The 18278-nt window shown below is 34.2% G+C and overlaps 1 protein-coding gene across 1 annotated transcript; it reads left to right on the top strand.

Moving 5' to 3' along the window:
* Positions 1-448: 448 nt before the first annotated feature.
* On the top strand, positions 449-15616 carry LOC132545736 (histone-binding protein RBBP4). The gene is made up of 15 exons (XM_060209426.1): positions 449-517; positions 2367-2514; positions 2771-2821; positions 7243-7337; positions 7895-8068; positions 8462-8516; positions 8676-8736; positions 9197-9289; positions 9663-9730; positions 10244-10370; positions 11137-11214; positions 11648-11724; positions 12136-12193; positions 13681-13791; positions 14711-15616. Exons 1-15 carry the CDS (start codon positions 496-498, stop codon positions 14777-14779), a joined length of 1287 nt encoding a protein of 428 aa, XP_060065409.1. The 5' UTR covers positions 449-495; the 3' UTR covers positions 14780-15616.
* Positions 15617-18278: the final 2662 nt, after the last annotated feature.

Genomic DNA, 18278 nt, shown 5'->3' with positions numbered 1-18278 from the left:
TGACAATTGTCCAAAAGTCCTTTTCGACGGATATGTCTTCTTATGTCCAAGATACTCTTCCCTTGGCAGCCATTTTAATTTTCGATTTCCTATTGAAGTGATGTACCACATATGAATTATCTAATATCTAACTAGCAACCATTATTAAACCATATACGCATATTTCCAAGCACACTAATACTTTTTACATATAAGATATAAATATTGTTTGCAAAAAATGAAGATGTATATTTATTTTAATAAATTTGAAATTGATAATATCTCGATGATTATCGCATCAAAATATAATGTAAGAGAATAAAATATTATATTATATATGGTATTAATGAAACTAAAATTAAAGTAATATTTGAACATACAAATAAAATAATATAACTGTCCAGATATTTATTTTCGATTATTCCAGTCCGCACTTCGAAAAAATTTGGCGCGAGACGTCGAGCACTTGCGCATGTGTCTTTGTCGGTCCACGGAAAAGAAAGGAAATTTTGAAAGATGACAGACAAGGATCCTGGCGGTAAGGCAATAAGTGCCCATGATATAAGTATATTTTAACTTTAATAATGAATATTGAAAATTCCAAACATAAATTAAAGCATTGACACAAAAAGTTTCCTGACAATGATAAAATTAGTTAGCATTGGGATAGCACCGATCGGCGGTGTACACAACCGGCTTTTCGCGTCATGTTTTCTGATACTGTCTAGAACTAGCACATATACATAGTAAAATGCTAGCGCGTTGGCCAAATGAGAATTTTTGTACATGACAAAAATTCGTTTGATATGATAATTTGATCACATATAAATATAGATTGGCAGCTGGTGGTTTGTGTTTTTGGTCAAAGGAAAAAGCAGGGGGGGGGGGGGGGAGGGGTACAGCATTGAGCTTGCAATCGAGTCCAGAAAAGCTTGTTACGTCAGCGACAGACTTACTGAAAAATGTATTCAACGCTCACCTCATATGACATTTACCTGTGTCAAAAACATGACAGTGTTAAATATGTGCTTCATGCGCTTGGTTCTGTCGCATGCTCCCCAGTATCTGTAATGTAAGAAACTCTAGTAAAATCCAATCCACAATGCATCATCAAGAGAAGTTAAACTATCAACTTTTCAATGCTGAAAAAACACAAAATTTGATATTCTCACCATTTGCACAATTTAAAAGACAAATTTATCCTTAAAACAAGTTTGACTAATATTTGTGGACAGTAACAATACAATCACATGTTTCATCAACTTTCACAATGAATTGGCACTGTTTCTTCACTCAGCTTTCTTAATTGGGTCAGCCTAGTCTGTAAGACATCAGTATGCAGTTTCTATACATGAAGGAGCTAGATAGTATGTTAACTTTTTGGAACTCAGATTATAACTTACAGAGGGATCTATATTTGAACTGAGTGATGTACTTTTAACAGAGACTGGATTGTCAGATTTTCTTATTTTCACGAGTATGATTATGTATAATTTGAATTGGTTTAACATTACATATTTAGTTTTGTTTGGAACCTACAAAGGTTTTTTTTATGCCCTGATGTAATTTTCTATATCTGAAATAGAGCCAACATCGTTGTTACTATAAGTGGTGAATAAAAAGGTCCTTTGCCTGGATACCAGAGGGTATGCAGGGGATTGGATAGTAAGAGTAAGCTTAATTCAGACAAATAATATACCAAGGAGCAGTTAGAGAGAGCAGAATTTAGGATATGGCCAGCAAGGAGTGTCATCACTGACAGCCCCAACAAGTTAAGACCAGTATTAGATAAAACTATGGCATTCTTATAATAGGGCCTAGCATTAAGTGATGATTCTAATAGCACAGCCTCAACCTTGAACTCTTTGGAGGGAGAGATTTGTGGATTACCGTAGATTGAATTACCATTCTGAATCATCTTTGACCTTGTGTTTAGATAAACATTAACTGTGTAATTTTCATTTAGTGAATAAATCAACATTATAACTGAAGGATTTTATATTATTATCAGAAAAGATATAACTCAGAACAATAGGCATTGACCTTAGATTAATTGTTCAGGTGTTTATTGTACATCGCAGGTATTGATTGAAATCTGCTGGCATTTTTTTCTTAAACTTCTGGTATTAATTTTGATGGTAATGTTTTTCTGAAGAAGCCTGACAGTAAGGGGGAAACCGGTAGACAGACTACCTATTGAAATATTGAAGAACACGCCTCTTGTCTGTTCAGATTTCTTTTGCCTGATTCAAATATCAATTTTTATACTCTCTTTTCTTGATTCTGTAATTGCAAAGGTACAATAACTTAATAAGATATACAGATTTACCCCAAATTTGAGATACATTGGAAACATTCAAATTAAGAGCATTGCAATTTCTTTTCAGAGGGTTTTGATGATGCGGTTGAGGAGAGGGTCATCAATGAAGAATACAAAATATGGAAGAAAAACACTCCCTTTTTGTATGACCTTGTTATGACCCATGCATTGGAATGGCCAAGTTTAACAGCACAGTGGTTGCCAGATGTCACACGGTATAATAAAATCCAGAATATATAGAGTCTTATCCACATACACATAGAGTATTGTATTTCTATTACAATAAGTAATTGTTTAAAGTATATAAGTAGTAAAAAGATATATGATTTGTTGGATAAGTATTTAAATTAGCTATACCAATATTCTAAGTAAATATTGCAAATATCTCTTAAAATATTGTGGGTTTTTTTTTTTTTTCCTGCTAGGGAAAGCCAGTTCATGAAATTTTGAAATTTTGATTGTTTATTTCAGACCAGAAGGAAAGGACTATTCTCTTCACAGACTTATTTTAGGAACACACACGTAAGTGTAATAAGAAATTTTTCTATAGCCTAAAATGTTTATTTTGATGTAGGATTTTTGCATATTATTGAGATTTAAATCTGATGGTTAACTTCCTCAACCATTATAGCTATGGAGTAAGCTATACATTTCTAACACCCTGGAATATAATCTATATCAATGGTCTTTTTCACCTCTAGATTCAAGCTTTTTCTTCTAGCCCCACATTTTGAAAGCACAATATCTTCTCAGTAGAATTTCTCAACATTTTCGAAATTCTGTTCAAGGCTCTCTGAAAGAAAGCCTTAAAAACGCTGACTATATATGCAAATAATAACAGTTGCTTCTAGTTATAGTAGCTTGCTTAAGCTTGGTTGCTTGAAATGAAGTAATTGAGGGTTTTACAGGATTGAAGAGCTCAAAAGAAGATTCTGAAAAGCCCCACCTTTTTAGGTTCAGTAATTCAGGCTGAAAATGAAATACTGTTTGTTTCACCTTTATGCCTGACTCATTAAAAATGCAGTAACTCTAAATATTTTTCACTTTTTTAGCAATATATATTTTTTGGGGGAGGTGGGGGTTTTGTCTTGGTTTTTGCTCTGTTTATTTATGTTTTCATTTTTTAACTGGACATGGCTCAAAATGGCGGAGTGTAAAAATTCTGTCAGGTATCGGAAATATACATGTTTCCACTTCGTCCCTGTTGTGTGGGGATAAGTCTTCAAACATTATCACTAAGTAACATCGCAGGAAGACATTTTAGATGAATTTATCTGCTTGTCGTTTGATTGTTTTGGTGATAAAAATGAAGCTTAGACACCTCACAAAATCTTAACAGGCAGCATGCTTGGTATCTTGAATAATACATTATACAACAACACACATATCATCATGTACAGTTGGCTTTTGACTTCAGTATATAATCCAGTTATGATATGAATAAATGCTGTCCACACTATAGCACGGTCATAGAACGCCAGCTCATAATCAAGGGAAGTGGGTGTGCATTTTGACTTGTTTTTCCTACTTTTTGTTTTCTTAATTACACAAATCAATGACCAAAAATGCACAAATTAGCTTTGTAGAACAAACAAGATAATGTCTTTGTTTTTATTTTATTCAAAAGTTAAAACTTGACTGAAGTGTTAAATGATATTTTTTCCTTGACTCAAAATGCTGATATCAAGCCTTCAAAAGAAATCAAGCTACAGGACTGAAAATTGCATGATAAGTGTAATTTATCAAACAACTTTAAATACTATGGTATACATCCAAGGGTTAAACAGAATAAAACAAATGATGATTTCTGTGTTTTTCTGTTTTAACCCAAGAAATAACGGAGTAAATTTCCATTATTGTTTTACAATAAACTATTAACATTCAGTTGTTTTAATCAGATATTAAATGCACACGAAGACATGTTCTACATTAGAGCACTGCAAAAAGTTACATTGTCTTACCTACTTACCTAACACTTGGTAGCTAGTGTCAGTATAGGGGAAACAAACATATTTTCAATGTTGGCCTCATAGCAAACTTGTAAAGAAAAATTTATTGGAAAAAAGTTATTTCAGAAAACAAAAACAAAAAAGACTGAAAAAAAATATAGTCAAAAAATCTTGTAAAATTATTAATGTTCTCAGCTATTTCTAAGATTCACTAAAATATAAAAATGATAAATAGCCATTGAACCTCTATTTTGTTTTTGTTGAGTTTCTTGTCTGTTTTAACCTCAATACACACAAAATGTATTTCCATGCTTACTTTTTGCCTTGAAATGGTTTGAGGTATGTAATGCTTATCTTTCTTGTCCTACTATATATGGCTAGATCTACATACAGATCAATCTTGATAAAAAATGATGATGACTTTTATTTCTACACCTGATATATTGACGGTCATGAAAGTTGTTCTTTCTACTTGGATAGTGATGAAGAAAAATCTAGCCTAAACTATTAAGCAGTTTTTATTTGATCATATTCCAAAGAGAGGACTTTATATTAAAAAAGGAAAGAAAAAACAAACTCCTTGGACTTGAAAAAGAAAGAATATAAAAAACAATGATGGTTTATTGATAACTTGTAAGATTAATTTGTAAAATGGTGTTAATTAAATACAAAAGAAGATGCTGAGCAGTGTATGTTGCTGTGTAATTTTCTACAAATCCTGTGCTAAATGTGGTTTAGGGAACATAACTCATACTCTGCAGAACTAACAGGAAACCTGTTTTGAAAAAAATATTTCCATGGTTTAAGTTATTTTGAAAATTTTGCTGGTTCAGTTTTTGCACTATTTGTGTGCTGATATATGAAGTTTTACGTAATAGGCTATACTTGAATATTAGTGCCATTTTTAAAATGGACTATAATCTCCACATATTTCTCTTATTAGCAGGTGACACATTTCTAGCTGCATTTTCTATTGTTTTATCACGTTTCACTGCATTAATGTTTCGGTAAAATGTTCTTGCATGTACTTGACTACTAGTAATTGAATATAGTCGCACATGGATACTTTCTGCTGTAAAGGTTTCCAACACTTCCTCAAAATAAAAAGTTGGATCTTTGAGGGATTTATATAGATGGCCTGTAGCTCTGCAAGTAACTGATGTTTTTTTCTGATTTAGGAAGATTGCCACCATTTTCTGGATGACAGTTTTTTTATAGGCGTATGTCAGTGTTCCTGCCAGTGTCAAGTTAATTAAATATTAGATGTTTCTTCCCGCCGATGTAGTACCTTAATAAGTATCATTAACAATTGAAGGGGTAGTTTGGGGGACTTAAATAATGGGATATGTAACAGTTAATACTTGTCTTACCTGATTTGGATGTCTCTCAGAATCAGTATGTAAATGGAACATAAAATCTGGCGATGCAGCAAATGTTATCTATGTTGGACTAAATTTTCACTTGAACCATGCGAAAGTTTTACAAAAGGTTTCATCATTGGAATATATTTTGGTCAAGGTTTTGAAGAAAATACAGCTTTTCTGGGGGAAAATTTACTTGTTGGTGGGTGCAACAAAAGTGTACATGATTTCTGCGCCAAAGCTTACTTACTACTAGTGTAACAGCAGATCTTTGTAGTAGATGTAATCTTTAATTACTCATCAATGTCTATCTGTTGACCTGCAATTTTTTTTATGAATATTGTACTTCCAAATTTCTATTATACTGTCTAATTCCTTTAGTTGGATTTTTTCAGCAGGAGTGTGCAATTTTGTTTTGTATATAAAGTAAATTTAAAAAATAATCCATCTTAAAACACAAATCTTGGAGAAGAAAATGACTGATATACTATCAAAATGTTCACTTTCATTTTTGTATTTAAAAAGAAGATACAATCAAAATTTACTTTCAAAGTCAATTGATGATGCCAAAATCCTTACAAGTCCTGGGAATGGCACTTGTAGAATTGTACACCCTTGTTAAACTGTCAGTATTTTATCTGGATTGAATATATGCAATTAAAACCCTATTAAGATTTATCATTGTAAAAAGGATGCATTTTAACTGTAAGTCTGCTGCTAATGATCAGGTTGTGTCAATGACACTGGCCCTCATTATTACTGTCAATGTTAATTTTAAGAGGACAAATGGTCAAAATATTTCATAATTCAACATGAGGGCCATTCTGTACAATCCATGCAGCAGGCTATGGGTTAAAAGCTGTAAGATATACCCTGTTTATTTGTTTAATTTTTTTTAAGATTCTGATTGTCATGTGTGTATTTTAATCATTCTTTTTTTCTTTTCTTCCCTTTCAAAGGACAAGGTATGTTAATGGATACATTTGAGAAAATAACAAGATTTGACAGATGCATACATTGATGAGATGAACACAGATCAAATCCCAAAATGAAGAAAAGAAAGTATTCCATCTTGTGTATGCTGACATGGTGAAAATGATAGACTGTATAAACAGTAAAATAGAAGAGAAAAAAATAAAAAAAACCCAGAAATATCCTGATACATTTCAAGGCATTGAATTTAATGCAATCGAAGCACGACCAAATGAGACCAGACTTTATTCTTCACATTCACAATGTAAAAGAAAGAAAGAAAAAAAACCTTCAGAATAGTTATACATTGTATATGATATATAAAGACCAATTCTGTAGCTCTGCTCCTGTAATCATCATGGCCGCATTTGCTTTGGGTGAGGACTGGAGCAACTAATTGCATGTTTTCTCCTCAAGCTTTATATATTTATATATATATATCCTTTAGCAAGAAACTGATAATTGTTAGGTATCATAGATTTTATCTTATAATCAATGTTCACTGGAAAAATGGCAGAATTCAAAAATAGATATACAGTCGTCTCAGAAATATCCCTCACCACAAAAAACATGTATGCATCTTCAAAAAAATAAATCCAGAAGTTTGCTTTTCTCCAAATGTTTTCTGAGACAAATGCCTTGGCCCTTTGATTTCTTTCAGCTCAGATGAACAAAACCATCTCCTGATTGCAAGTGTTCAGCTCCCTAACGATAATGCCCAATTTGATGCCTCACATTATGATAGTGAAAAAGGAGGTAAGGTCTTGGAAGTTTAGAAAAAAAGAATTTTCCAACTTGGAAATTTTAGAAAGTTTGTGTTGTGCAGACTATTTAGTGTTTTTAAGCAGTTAATTGGTTGATTACCATGTTCATTCGTCCACTGTTTCTCCTTACATATATGTATTGATGTAGTCCATCATGCATTAGATAGAAAAATTGTTATTTTACTCACATGTTGATATTGGCATATCACTGATGCGTAGAATCCACTGGCCTGAGTGGCGATGTCACTCCTTACAAATAGTGAAATCAATGAATCAGTGATGTTAGTGTCCTGTAGCAGGAGGCATATTGTCAAACGTCTAATAAATTGACTGAGATGTTGCTTTTAGGTTGTTGTAGGTTGGTAGTTACACATCTAATATTTTGTTGGTACACATTTTTATTGGACTTGGGCATTGTTAACATGGGTGAAAGAAGTATTTGTCTTTAATGTAATTGCATACTGGAATTTCAACTTTACAAACCATAGGAAATTTATGTGAGAGACGGGAAACGTAAATTTCAATTTCTTTCCAACCATTTTCTTTCAGAGTTTGGAGGTTTTGGTTCTGTTAGTGGAAAGATTGAGATAGAAATCAAAATAAACCATGAAGGAGAGGTGAATCGAGCAAGATATATGCCACAAAATCCTTGTGTCCTTGCCACGAAAACACCATCAAGTGATGTTTTGGTGTTTGACTACACAAAGCATCCATCCAAACCAGGTATTTTTTTTAACATTTAAAAAAAAGTTTAGTGAGGTACAGTAATCAAACAATATAATAAAATACAAAAAACTTCTCTTTATCAAACTTGTAATATTTTAAGAAAGGGGTCAGTGAAATATTTTAATGTTTATATATTATGGTATGTTTGAAGTCCATGCAGTTGATTAATAAACACAGATGAGATATTAGGTCATTAGATTTTTACTTTTTCGTTGAGTTCTTAATCATTAGAAACGCCTTCATGACAAATTTGTTTTTAATAAATCAGTCTTTAACCTTTCATTAGTTATAATTATCAGATATATATGTAACTTCTAAGTCTTTTTGTTACATTTATTACTCATTTTCAGATATGATAGCCAATATTTTACAATGTATTTCATTTCTCAGATCCAAGTGGAGAATGTACTCCTGAACTGCGTCTTAAAGGTCACCAAAAAGAAGGGTAAGTAATTGTTTCATGTGAATCATTTACTATGTATATGAAGATAGATTAACATTATATTGCTTGTGAAGGAAAATCAAAACAGATTCATCAAGGTAAGAAAGTTTGAAAGTTCTGATGGAATTGTTTTTGCTCATTTGATTTTTTTCTTAATTTCAGATATGGATTATCCTGGAACCCAAATCTGAATGGCCACTTGTTGAGTGCTTCTGATGATCATGTATGTAAAAAGAATGAAAGACTGTATAATAATAATGGTTAGAATGTTAAGGCATGGACTGTCACTTAAGTCAGTAATTGGTTCAGATTTAAGTAAGACAAATACGACTGATTTATCAATAACAAGACAAATGTGACTTATTTGTCAATAACAAATGTGACTGATTTATCAATAACAAGACAAATGTGACTGATTTGTCAATAACAAATGACTGATTTATCAATAACAAGACAAATGTGACTGATTTGTCAATAACAAATGTGACTGATTTATCAATAACAAGACAAATGTGACTGATTTGTCAATAACAAATGACTGATTTATCAATAAGAGGACATATTTCTATATTTAGTCACTTTGTTTTCTATATGTAAATGTATTTAGTTTATGTTCTGTTCTGAAAAGATTTTCCGCTATTTTCATATTTTTGGTACTAATTGTACGTTTTATATATTTGTAGACAATATGTCTTTGGGATATCAATACCACACCAAAAGAGGGCAGAGTCATAGATGCTCACACCATTTTTACAGGCCACACATCTGTTGTAGAGGTGAGAATTACATGCTGTATGTTGTGGATTTTGTTATTGAACTGCTTCATTACTGTAGGGGAGGTGCGTGGGGCTGTTTGGTGACAGATGAATTGGGTCTTTTGAGGGTGGTTGGGATAACACTGAAATGCATTTTTATGTTAGATTCTTTCTATTAGAAATTAAATTTTATAGGTGACTGGTTAAACAGGAACCTCTGAAAATTAAATGTTATACAACTCTACACCAAGTATATCGTGAAAGTTGATTGAAAGATATCGGATAATCTTAGTTGATGTGAACATTCTGTGACATCCAAAGTTTTCCTGTACAGCCAAGTAAAGTGAGAAACACTACCTTTGTTTTACACTTACTAAGTATTTTCTTCTTACAGGATGTGGCATGGCATTTACTCCATGAAAGTTTATTTGGTTCTGTTGCTGATGACCAGAAATTGATGATGTAAGTGAGGCTACCCTATAACTATTACTTCTGTATATTTGAAAATTCTGGAAAAAAACCAATGTGTTCTGAAGTTTTGAAGCAGCTTCATCACATTTGGCCTTCATTTTTATGTTCCCAGAAGGGAGAGCATATAGTTGCCACTTTGTTCGTCCGTTCCTTTGTTTGTGCACCTTTCATGATTTTGTGCAGAGAGTTACACAAAAATTCTATAAGGTATAAACATTAAAGTTAAGTGATTATTTAATCTACTGCTTGTTCAGTATTTATAGAAAGTACATTCTCCATTGCAGTAATATTTTCTTCGGTTTCTTTGTAACTAAATACCTCGCTTAACTAGAATTTGCATAGGTATCATTCCAATGCATTATATAAATTTTGTCTCTTGCTAGATAACATGAAAGTATTGGGTACCTGTGAGTGATAATGAAAAATTAAATCAATCTTCGCATCAGCTTAGGTGAAATGATTTGACAATTGATTATATCAAGGAGAAAACTTTTCTTTTGACAGCTGGGATACACGATCAAATGACACTACAAAACCCAGTCACACAGTGGATGCCCATACAGCTGAGGTCAACTGTCTGTCTTTTAACCCCTACAGTGAATTTATATTGGCCACTGGGTCAGCAGACAAGGTGTGTAACTCATTGAGGGTTATTGCCCCCAGACATCTCCGAACAATGTTCTTTTTATCCTTAGTGTACATGCATTAGCTATATTCAGTGTTACATGGTGGCTATTTGTTGTCATGGTTCCCATAGTTTTCTTTCCATTCATCATATTCATATTCCACATACTCAAGAGTGTTTAGTTTTAGTGGAGAAAACATTATTCAGTCTCAAAAAAAAAATTTAAAATAGAAACCAGTTTATACAGTAATGAAAGCACTCAGGAAACATGATGTTTCATACACTGAAGTCTTTTCACACAACATTCTGCTTTGTTTCTTAATTTGACTGGGCCACATACTGGTATATTGTTGTAAAAACAATCTCCACTTCTTAGTACCATCATTTGCCAAGAGTGTATTTTTTATATTGTCTGTTTCTGTGATGTCAAATTATGCAATAACTTTTTTTTTTTTTCTCTCAAGATTTTACAAAGGTATGCAACACACGATATATACTAGACTCACATACACATACACACCCTGGCACACATCACACTACACCCATGTACACTCACTCAAAACATGCACTCATTATTTCCTACTCTTTCCTCTTTGCTGACATGACATACAATGTACTACTGTGTTTCATTCACAAGCCCCAATAATAATACAAACTCAATGACTGCTGTCATCATCATCATCATCATCATCATCATCGTCATCATCGTCATCATCATCATCATCATCATCATTTTGCAAATATTTTGCAATAACTTAACATTTTCTTTCAGACTGTTGCTCTGTGGGATCTCCGAAATCTTAAACTGAAATTACATTCATTTGAGTCACACAAAGATGAAATCTTCCAGGTAAGGGCAGTGAATATCTTTCATTGTTTTGTTGTTTTATTAAAACATTATGTCTGTCCAGAATGTGGTCAACATTCTGAAGGGCATGAAAGGCCAGTCTATAGAGCATATAACTTCACATCCTTGGGTGAAGTTCTAAGTGTGGTTCAGTTATCTCAACCTGATGTAGTGCATTTTTTTTCTGAGAGTCCATAGATTCTTCTACACTGCTATTGTTGTGTGCATAGGCAAGACATTTTATCCCATTTGTTGGGGATTGCATGTGATGAACCTCCAATATAGGTTCAGTGAGTTATCTGCTGTGATAAGACTGTCAAAATGACCCAGTCTATTCACAGGTTGATAAAAAGCAGTTAAAAGGCATTGTTTTATATGGTGAGTGTCCTTTTTGTTGATCATAAACAATTATACCTTGTATGTCTTGTGTTTTAAGGTCCAATGGTCACCCCATAATGAAACCATTCTGGCTTCCAGTGGAACAGACAGAAGACTACATGTCTGGGATTTGAGGTATTCTAAATATCCTTTATTGATTACTGTAGTAACTTCAGAAATATTTTGTCATTCAAGTATCACATTTAACATTTGTTTTTAAACAAAACTGAACATATCAAAGAACAGAATTGAAAAATGCCATTCCATTTAGATAATGTATCATGATTCTTTATTCTAAAAAGAATGAAACTCCTCTGGCATACAGCATACAGAATAATTCTTCTATTAGTGAATTTCATGACTTGTTCCTCAGGATTTTGAAAGAAGACTGTTCTATGTAGAAAATTCACTTAGAGAAATATTCCTTTTCTTGACTAAGCTAAAGAAATATATCACTGATTACAATATTTGTTTGAATATTGAATGACTTATGTATGTATGGGTGTTGCTATAAACTGTCCTACTGATAACATTCTTTACTTGCAGTAAAATAGGAGAGGAGCAATCAGCAGAGGATGCTGAAGACGGACCTCCAGAATTACTGGTGCGTGAAACTTTGTGTCAATAATTTTAATTTGTAGCTTTGATATCTTCTTTTAAAGACTTTGTAGCATTTATCTCTACTCTTAACAGATTAAAGTGATAATTGATAATTTGGAACTTTAAGTCCTAGAAGTATCAATTTTTGTAATAGATATTCAAGTACAAAATTATACTCCTACTAAGGTAATGGGGATGTGGGTATATGAAAGTCTGTGTCCATACACAAGTACACAAGTCCATGATAACATTGTGTGCAAGGAATCTCATGAACCCCTGAACACAGTAAATTGTAGTAGTCTTCAATCAAGGTTACATGTCAAAAGTCACTGTTCACCACTGAGGAAATAACAAGATTGTGTACAAGATATCTCGTGAACCTCTGAACAGTTCAGATTCACAACAGTATCACAGCACTAACGTCTGCCTCTGGGTAGATTTTATTGTGTACAAGATATCTCGTGAACCTCTGAACAGTTCAGATTCACAACAGTATCACAGCACTAACGTCTGCCTCTGGATAGAATTTATTGTGTACAAGATATCTCGTAAACCTCTGAACAGTTCAGATTCACAACAGTATCACAGCACTAACGTCTGCCTCTGGGTAGATTTTATTGTGTACAAGATATCTCGTAAACCTCTGAACAGTTCAGATTCACAACAGTATCACAGCACTAACGTCTGCCTCTGGATAGAATTTATTGTGTACAAGATATCTCGTAAACCTCTGAACAGTTCAGATTCACAACAGTATCACAGCACTAACGTCTGCCTCTGGGTAGATTTTATTGTGTACAAGATATCTCGTGAACCTCTGAACAGTTCAGATTCACAACAGTATCACAGCACTAACGTCTGCCTCTGGATAGAATTTATTGGCCATTGATAAAGGTTAAACTACAAAGGTCACCTTTGACCATTACGCAATAAAAACATTCTATACAAATTATTTTCTGAACCCTTGAACAGTTTTACTTCCAATTCACTCCATAGTTTCACCCTACCAAGGTCTACACCTTGATTAGATTTCAATGGTCATCTTTGAAGGTCACCCTATACCACTTTTGAAATAAAAAGCTTGTGTACAAGGTATTTCATGAATCACTGGACAGATTTCATACCCACAACATACTGTCACTCCACCAAGATCTACATCTAGTTAGATTTTGGTCTTTACGGTCAAGGTCAAATACACCCTGGACATTTCTCAAATAAAGACCTTGTTGATAAGATATCCCGATAACCCCTTGATAGTTTGACTTCTGTTATAGCATACATTCATTGCTTCACCCTTTCAAGGTCTAGACCTGAATTAGATTTTAATCTTCTTCAGTCAAGGTCAAAATTCACCCATGACTGTAATGGAAAAACCTTGTGTTCATGAAGTATTTAATAGGTGGGGGGATGGGGAGTATATCTATGTTAATCTCTGCTTACTTTGTATAGGCAACAAAATTTTGTATCATGATTTGTGTTTATCTTTGTCAGTTCATTCATGGAGGACACACAGCTAAAATATCAGACTTTTCATGGAATCCCAATGAACCCTGGGTAATTTGCTCAGTGTCCGAAGACAACATCATGCAAGTATGGCAAATGGTAAGTTGAAGAATAAAGTTGATTGACATTAAAAAAAAGTAAATCGTTTCTTGATAATGTCTCCTCTTCAAACAAAGGAGACTGATTGTATTATTATCATTATTGGTTCTTCTTAAAATTTCCTGTGTGGGCCAAACTTTTAAACTGTTCAATATATGTTGACAAACTTTTAAACTGTTCTACTTGTATCATCCAAACCAATGTGCAGTGCAATGCTGTGAGGTCTCTGATGTTGACCTCATGGGCAAAGGTCAAATAGTGCAATTTTTTCAAATAATTTCCTGCCTGAGTGACATCGTTTTTGTCCAGGTGACATCTTTTTGACAGTTAAAAGATGTCTTAATGAAAGAGCAAGATGGCTGCTACATAGCGGTTTCTGATTGGTTAGATGTCATATTTTCGAGAAGATTGGTCAATAGGTATTGCCTGATATCAGTAGCATGGTTATCGAGTTCGTTTTCTGATTCAACAAAATGGTCACTTAGAAGAATTTCTGATTGGTTGAAATTTTACATTTTGTTCACGACTTTTTATGAAAATTGTTTGTTCAAAGGTGTTGTCTGACAAGACAAATGCAGTGATGATGTTCTTTTTCTTATTGGACAAAATAACTGCCCTACTAATGTTGTGAAATTTTTGGGGTACAAATGTAAATTCTTGAAATTAAGACATCACAATAAAAGCAGTATGAACTGTCTGCCAGTCACAGCTCCACTAGGTCATATGAAGTGTATATACACTGATGACTGGGTAGTTATATGAACTCTCTTAAAGCAACCTCTTAACAAGTTATGAATCCTGTCTACTATCACATCACACTTTGTTACAACTGATACTACAACTGCTGGGAGACTTAAATTCTACTGTACTTGGTAGTTGTGTTCTCTTAGTGACATTCTGTGTCTTTTGCTTTTTTCAGGCAGAAAACATCTATAATGATGAAGAACCAGACACACCAGCTGGAGATTTAGAACAGACCTCTTCTTAGAAACGAACTTGTGAAGTTTGTTCAGTTCTAACAGTTATGGACCAAAATACTCTCCTGTAGAAACTAATCAATGACAATAGATTTTCTGGGTATGAAGAAAATACACCAATAACTAAGGATAATACCAGGAAACGTGCTGCCATTCAATTTGGTTTCGAGGAGATACCTTTTCAGCAGAATTCAAAAGGCAAAAATCTGGATGCCCTGGAGTGCTGTCTAAATTCTTAAGTGTACAAAATATAATTTATTCCAAATTGACAGGTTTTCTGTTAAAGTATCTGTACTGCCTGGTAGGTGCAGGAGTTGCACAGTCCACAGAAAAGATAGTTGTCAAATATTGAATATTGTTTGTGGGGTTTGTTAGATATAGCAGTGGAGTGCACCATCTCCACAGTCATGAGAGTACATTAAAGATCATCTGGTAGTTAGGTTGGTGCTAACAGTATGGGATTGATTTGTTACCAAGATCCATTGGTAACATTTTATATACAGTACATCAATGAAATTTTGAATAAAACGGACTCATTCATGTTATTGTATTCAAAATCACTAACGAACAAATTTAATATGTTTGCTAACATTTTTTAAAAGAAATTGATGCCCTTGCATATTGAAAAACCAGTGAACCTTGGTATATTGAGTTATGTATGTGTTCTGAAGGGTGGGTGGGGTTGTATACATCACAGGTTGAAATATCTGAAAATAATTTTTTGTGCGTTCTGTCTTTTTTCATAACAAGCTGACACCTATGAAGATGTTGATTAATCATGTACAGTAACAATTCAGATTGTCAGTTGTCGTGTAATATTTTACAATGAAATAAAGTATGTAAAACATTCTTTTGTCATTTTCTTTTTGTGATGGAACAACATGCAAGAAAATTGATATGGTTAATGAAAAAATGGTGTTTCAGTTATTAAATTTGATCGTTAGAAATTAGCTTCCAGTACAATATTCTTACAAAAAGAGACAAAGCGGATGCTTATTGCACACTCGTTTGTGGAATAGAATTATGCAGAACTGGACAGGCTCTTAGGTCCACAAGATAAGACTCTGGAGGTCTTACACTATCCACAGATCTAGGTTTCTTCTGTAAACAGATCTAGAATGTCCAGACTAGAGAGGTTCTCTACTGTCTGCATAACTAGGGTGTCTTGAGCTTGTGTGATGTCACAGTACACTGATCTAGGGTGTCCAGGCTGGTGTGATTCCACAGTACACTGACCTAGGGTGTCCAGGCTGGTGTGATTCCACAGTACACTGATCTAGGGTGTCCAGGCAGGTGTGATTCCACAGCACACTGACGTAGGGTGTCCAGGCAGGTGTGATTCCACGGGACACTGACCTAGTATGTCAAGGCTGGTGTGATTCCACGGCACACTGACCTAGGGTGTCCAGGCTGGTGTGATTCCACAGCACACTGACCTAGGGTGTCCAGGCTGGTGTGATTCCACAGCACACTGACCTAGGGTGTCCAGGCTGGTGTGATTCCACAGTACACTGACCTAGGGTGTCCAGGCTGGTGTGATTCCACAGTACACTGACCAAGGATATCCAGGCTGGTGTGATTCCACAGTACACTGACCTAGGGTGTCCAGGCTGGTGTGATTCCACAGTACACTGACCTGGGGTGTCCAGGCTGGTGTGATTCCACAGCACACTGACCTGGGGTGTCCAGGCTGGTGTGATTCCACAGCACACTGACCTGGGGTGTCCAGGCTGGTGTGATTCCACAGTACACTGACCTAGGGTGTCCAGGCTGGTGTGATTCCACAGTACACTGACCTAGGGTGTCCAGGCTGGTGTGATTCCACAGTACACTGACCTAGGGTGTCCAGGCTGGTGTGATTCCACAGTACACTTACATAGATTACAGAGGTTCAGCTACACACCTAAGGTTTCAACATTTTGAAGATTCTTCTGAACACAATCTAGTGTGTCCAAACTGAATAACTGATATTTTAAACCCTGGACCAGTATATATGTTTCAGGACCAAGATCGAAAGAGATTATAATGAATCATTGTCACACAAATTTCATAATGCGGTCAGGTGTTAGAATGACTGGGAGTTTTGTCTGGATTTCTGGATAGCTTGTCATTTTCAAGGGGAGAAATTTTGGCGATTTTCTTTCAAGACAACCAAATTATATTTCAAGGATTTAAAATTTTGCGATCTGAATGTAAAAGGATATCTAATACATGTATCATTATTTCACATACCAAAACTGCTAATTTGAAAAATACTGCGAAGGAGCAAAAATGTCATCCCCCAAGAATAAACGACCATACAGTATAACCTAAACTTGGTCTCCTACATTTTTCCCAATGAAATCTGTCTCCAGCAATTTTTTATTAACAGTTTTTATGAATATGCATGTTTACTTGTGGACTTTGAAATTCACATTATAATTTACGACACACAAAGATGTTTAACTAGATAGCTGTTTGACAGATACACAGTATTATCATACCTGCATACAATCAACTTAAGGGGGTATACTGGAATCAACTGTCTGTTCATTGAAACATTTTGTCCCTATAACTTCTGAACTTGTTACTCAATTTTAACAAAACTGAAGAAATGTTAGCGCCCATGTAGATGTGCATGCATGGTTCTTTTTTATTATTATTCCATCAAACATTTGGTTGCCATGATAACCAGGTCTCTATACACAGGTTTTGTGTAATGGCTCATAGCTCAGTGGTCCTTGGATTAATTTCATGGAAATTCTGACAAATGTTGTCATTCATCAAAGTCTACAATTTGACACATCAAGAGTTTCCAGAACCGTAACTATGGAAACATAATGGAGGCTTTTGATTTGTCAAAATTTAGAATGGTAATTACAATTGTACTACAATGTATGTTCTAAAACACTGATGTATTTTGGTTGTCATGGTAATCAAATATGATCTATGATGAGAGGGTTATTGTCCAAACTTCTCTTTAAATTTGAGACCCATGAAACTTATTCAGAAAAATGGGCTATATGTTGATGTGCATGCAGGTTTTTTTCTTTTTCCCGTCCAAAAATTTTGGTTGCCTTGGTAACCTGGTCACTGCACATTAGTGTTTGTATAATGGCCCATAGATTTTATAATATAAGGTGAGGATATGTGACATGACAATGGAAAAGTATATATCTAGGGAAACTCAAGGTCAAACATAACATGTTGAAATCACTGGGAATGAAACTAAAAGAATTTATGTATAAACTAATAGCATCACATCTACAGGAAGAGGTGTGTGTGTGTTTGTGTGTGGTGGGGGGGTATTAGTTACCCGCAGGATGACAGTTCTAGTTTGTTCAGCAATAAACTTATTCACAAGCAATTTTAACTTGATCTTGTTTCTAAAAGCAAGATCACATACTTTCTTACCCACCTCTTCACATTATGTTGTGTAATCTGGTTTGGTATATCTCAGCAATTCATAAATGTTGGAAATAAATATAACAAGATTGAAGTTGAATAAACATATTAAATATAATGCCTCAG

Source organism: Ylistrum balloti, unplaced genomic scaffold (genome assembly GCF_031769215.1).
Source record: "Ylistrum balloti isolate Yb309-2 unplaced genomic scaffold, AGI_CSIRO_Ybal_v1 Utg369856, whole genome shotgun sequence".
Classification (NCBI taxonomy): domain Eukaryota; kingdom Metazoa; phylum Mollusca; class Bivalvia; order Pectinida; family Pectinidae; genus Ylistrum; species Ylistrum balloti.
This window is presented reverse-complemented; position numbering and strand designations above follow the sequence as displayed.

Coding starts and splice junctions, on each gene's coding strand:
- LOC132545736 (XM_060209426.1), top strand. CDS start 496: ATGACAGACAAGGATCCTGGCG. Junction 2,822..7,242: donor CTTATTTTAGGAACACACAC/GTAAGTGTAATA, acceptor GATTTCTTTCAG/CTCAGATGAACAAAACCATC. Junction 9,290..9,662: donor GCCACACATCTGTTGTAGAG/GTGAGAATTACA, acceptor TTCTTCTTACAG/GATGTGGCATGGCATTTACT.